General features: G+C 39.1%; 1 protein-coding gene across 1 annotated transcript in view; it reads left to right on the top strand.

Moving 5' to 3' along the window:
• Positions 1-2802, top strand: part of LOC111867641 (odorant receptor 4-like) — an 18045-nt gene that overhangs the window by 12653 nt on the left and 2590 nt on the right. The window contains exons 3-5 of the mRNA XM_023857658.2: positions 269-368; positions 1488-1589; positions 2017-2172. Of these exons, the coding sequence (XP_023713426.2) occupies positions 269-368; positions 1488-1589; positions 2017-2172 (358 nt within the window). The remainder of the gene's footprint in view (positions 1-268; positions 369-1487; positions 1590-2016; positions 2173-2802) is intronic.

A 2802-nucleotide genomic window follows, 5' to 3' on the forward strand; every position in this document is an offset into this window, starting at 1 on the left:
TTTATTATTTATGTGCTGAGCCAGCAGCCGCAAGGCCAGTTACAGACACAGCACAATGTAGATAAGATTAGTTACATACTGGACAAACACTACATAAAGCCAGAGACTAATTAAAGGTAAGCACTGGAGGAAAAACATTAGTGCTTATAAGGAGACAAACAAAATAATAACAATAATTTCATTATCAAAAATACAAATATAAGTTGCTATTGACAATTGATAAATATAAGGTATAGATATTTAGAAATAATAATAATATTTGTTTTAGGTACGTAGAAGACGTGCAAAGTGTCTTCAGCACTGTACTGTTCATATATTTTTCTCTGAATGGAGCTTTGATGTGTCTTACAGTATTTCAATCAACAGTGGTAAGCACACTTCTTCATAAATATTGAAAGCTGACAATGAAAAGTAAGACTGAAATATTATGAATATCCACAGCGAGTATCAGAACACTTATCGTTGATAATGACAACTTTGCACTTCCCAGACACTTAACCTTAAATATTTCGGCACGGCACGACATTTCCGGTAGAGGTGTCTGAAACACGACACCGTACAGATTTCGCATTCCACCTTATAAATTTCAGAAGTACACAACTGCAAGACCTCACACTGAAACATATTAATGTAATTCCCACTTCTCAATTTCACATGGCCGCCATGTTCCTTATGATAATGGAGAGTTAGAAAGTACCAAGAAGAAGCTCTTTCAAGAAATCTGCCAGTTTTTACCTATGATACAGGGCTATTACAAATGACTGTGGCGAGAAGAAATTAGTGTATTTGCAAAACGGTTACAGATACAAACAAGAAAACAGCACGGAGAATTATAAACTTTACCTGTTGATGTTCGACTTCCGCTCTGGCAGTTCCTCTCCAAACATAAAGGCGATATTTGAAATCTTCCCAACAAAGCCGCAACTGTGACACATCGGCGTTGGTTATGGACTATGAAATTCGCTCTCTTAGGGATTGTGGCTTCGCTTGGTGTAAGGTCCGGCGATCTAGGGTGCGAATCCAGCCATCTCGTCTCGTGATACTTTCCGCACTTGAGACGCCATTTTCTTTCAAGAGCGAACTCAGATACGTTAAAACCAATGTTTCCAACAAAAACTTAATTAGTTTCCTTGCTGTTTTAAAGTTTTTTTTTATGATTACATCTCTAAACATTTCGAAAATACACTATTTCATCACCCAAATCATCCATAATAGCCCTGTATTAATGCTGCATAGACTAGCGAAGTTATAGACTATGTGTTCACAGTGCACGAGAAGATTATTAAGATGATGTTCGCTGCTTATGTGATGTTTGCTAATTACCCAAGGATGACACATTAGATTAGAAACGCACTTCAGCTATGAAAATATATTTCTACACTTTAATAAGAAATGAAAACTTGTAGCAATATTGTATTAAAATTAATTTCACAGTGAAGTAACGATAGGGATAAAATGTTGAAATTAACATATTTTACTTTTTATAGGGTTCAGGAAAGTCGAGTTCCTTCAAATTCGTAGGCGCAATGATTACCGTTTGGGTTCCTGTGTTCCTTATGTGCTGGTTCGGAGAGCTACTTACAGAGCAGGTATTATTTAAAATGTTTTGAAATATAAAATATATTATATGTGATTGACCGCCTCTGTGGTCTAGTGGTCAGAGTTCCTGGCTACAGATCCAGGTGTTCCGGGTTCGATTCTCGGCGCTACCAGATTTTCTGAGAAGTAGTGGGTCTGGAACGGAGTCCACGCAGCCTCGTTAGGATAACTGAGGAGCTATTTCAAGGAAATAGCAGTTCTGGTCTAGAAAACCGAAAGTAACGGCCGTGGGGATTCGTTGCGCTGACCGCGTGACACCCTCTATCCGCAAAAGTTGGCACTGACTTACCCGACAAGCGGCGGTCGCTCGGTCGGTATAGTTCGCTTGCGGACTACAGACCACAGAGTTTTTAAATATATAATATATTATATAGGATTAAACATATATGTAAAAAGGTGAATCGTTTGTGTGAACAGAGTGAAGCTGTCGAACGAGCCATATATGGATGCAAGTGGTTTGACGCGTCTCCGCGCTTCAAGAAATACACGCAATTCATTATCATGAAGTCTCAGAAGTCCGTAAGGCTCTTGGCAGGCAACTTCTTTGCTGTTTCTCTGGAAGGATTTGCTAGTGTAAGAATCGATATTTCCTCTAAAGTAGATAAGAGTGTCAAGTTTTCCGAATGTCTAACATTGTGCTGATTAACCATTCAAGCACTGACTGACTGCTAAATTTCTGTTGTTCCTCGCCAGCACAGTGATTCTTGGTTCCGAGTGTCACGACACTCATGACCATATTTTACTGTCTGACGGCTCTGGGAGCCTACAGACTACTAAAGCATTGATTTTTTTTTAATAATATATAATAATCAGTTCGTACCTCATGAGGAACACATTACATCTCCGTTATAAAGGTCAATCCATTAACGGCGTTGAGGAGTAAAAATCGCTGTTTAATGTGAGAACTATGGGAAACACAAAAATGTTATGTCGGCAGAATGCGGAGTTTTAGTGTGTTAAAGCAAGTGGTACATATATTAACCACCGGTCTGCAAACGATTAACGCTAAAGGCATTGTAATGACCTGGGTATGTAGTACGACTATATAGAACAGACCATGTTTAACTAAACTTCAATAAAGAAATGTAAAGTTATCTCTGTAACAGGCAGTGGAGGTTCCCACATTTTCTCTATACAATCGTCTCACAGATGGCGGTAAGGTTGTCAGCCTTATACGCCGGCTGCCCTTTCCCCCCCCCCCCC

This window comes from Cryptotermes secundus, unplaced genomic scaffold (genome assembly GCF_002891405.2).
Source record: "Cryptotermes secundus unplaced genomic scaffold, Csec_1.0 scaffold548, whole genome shotgun sequence".
NCBI lineage: Eukaryota > Metazoa > Arthropoda > Insecta > Blattodea > Kalotermitidae > Cryptotermes > Cryptotermes secundus.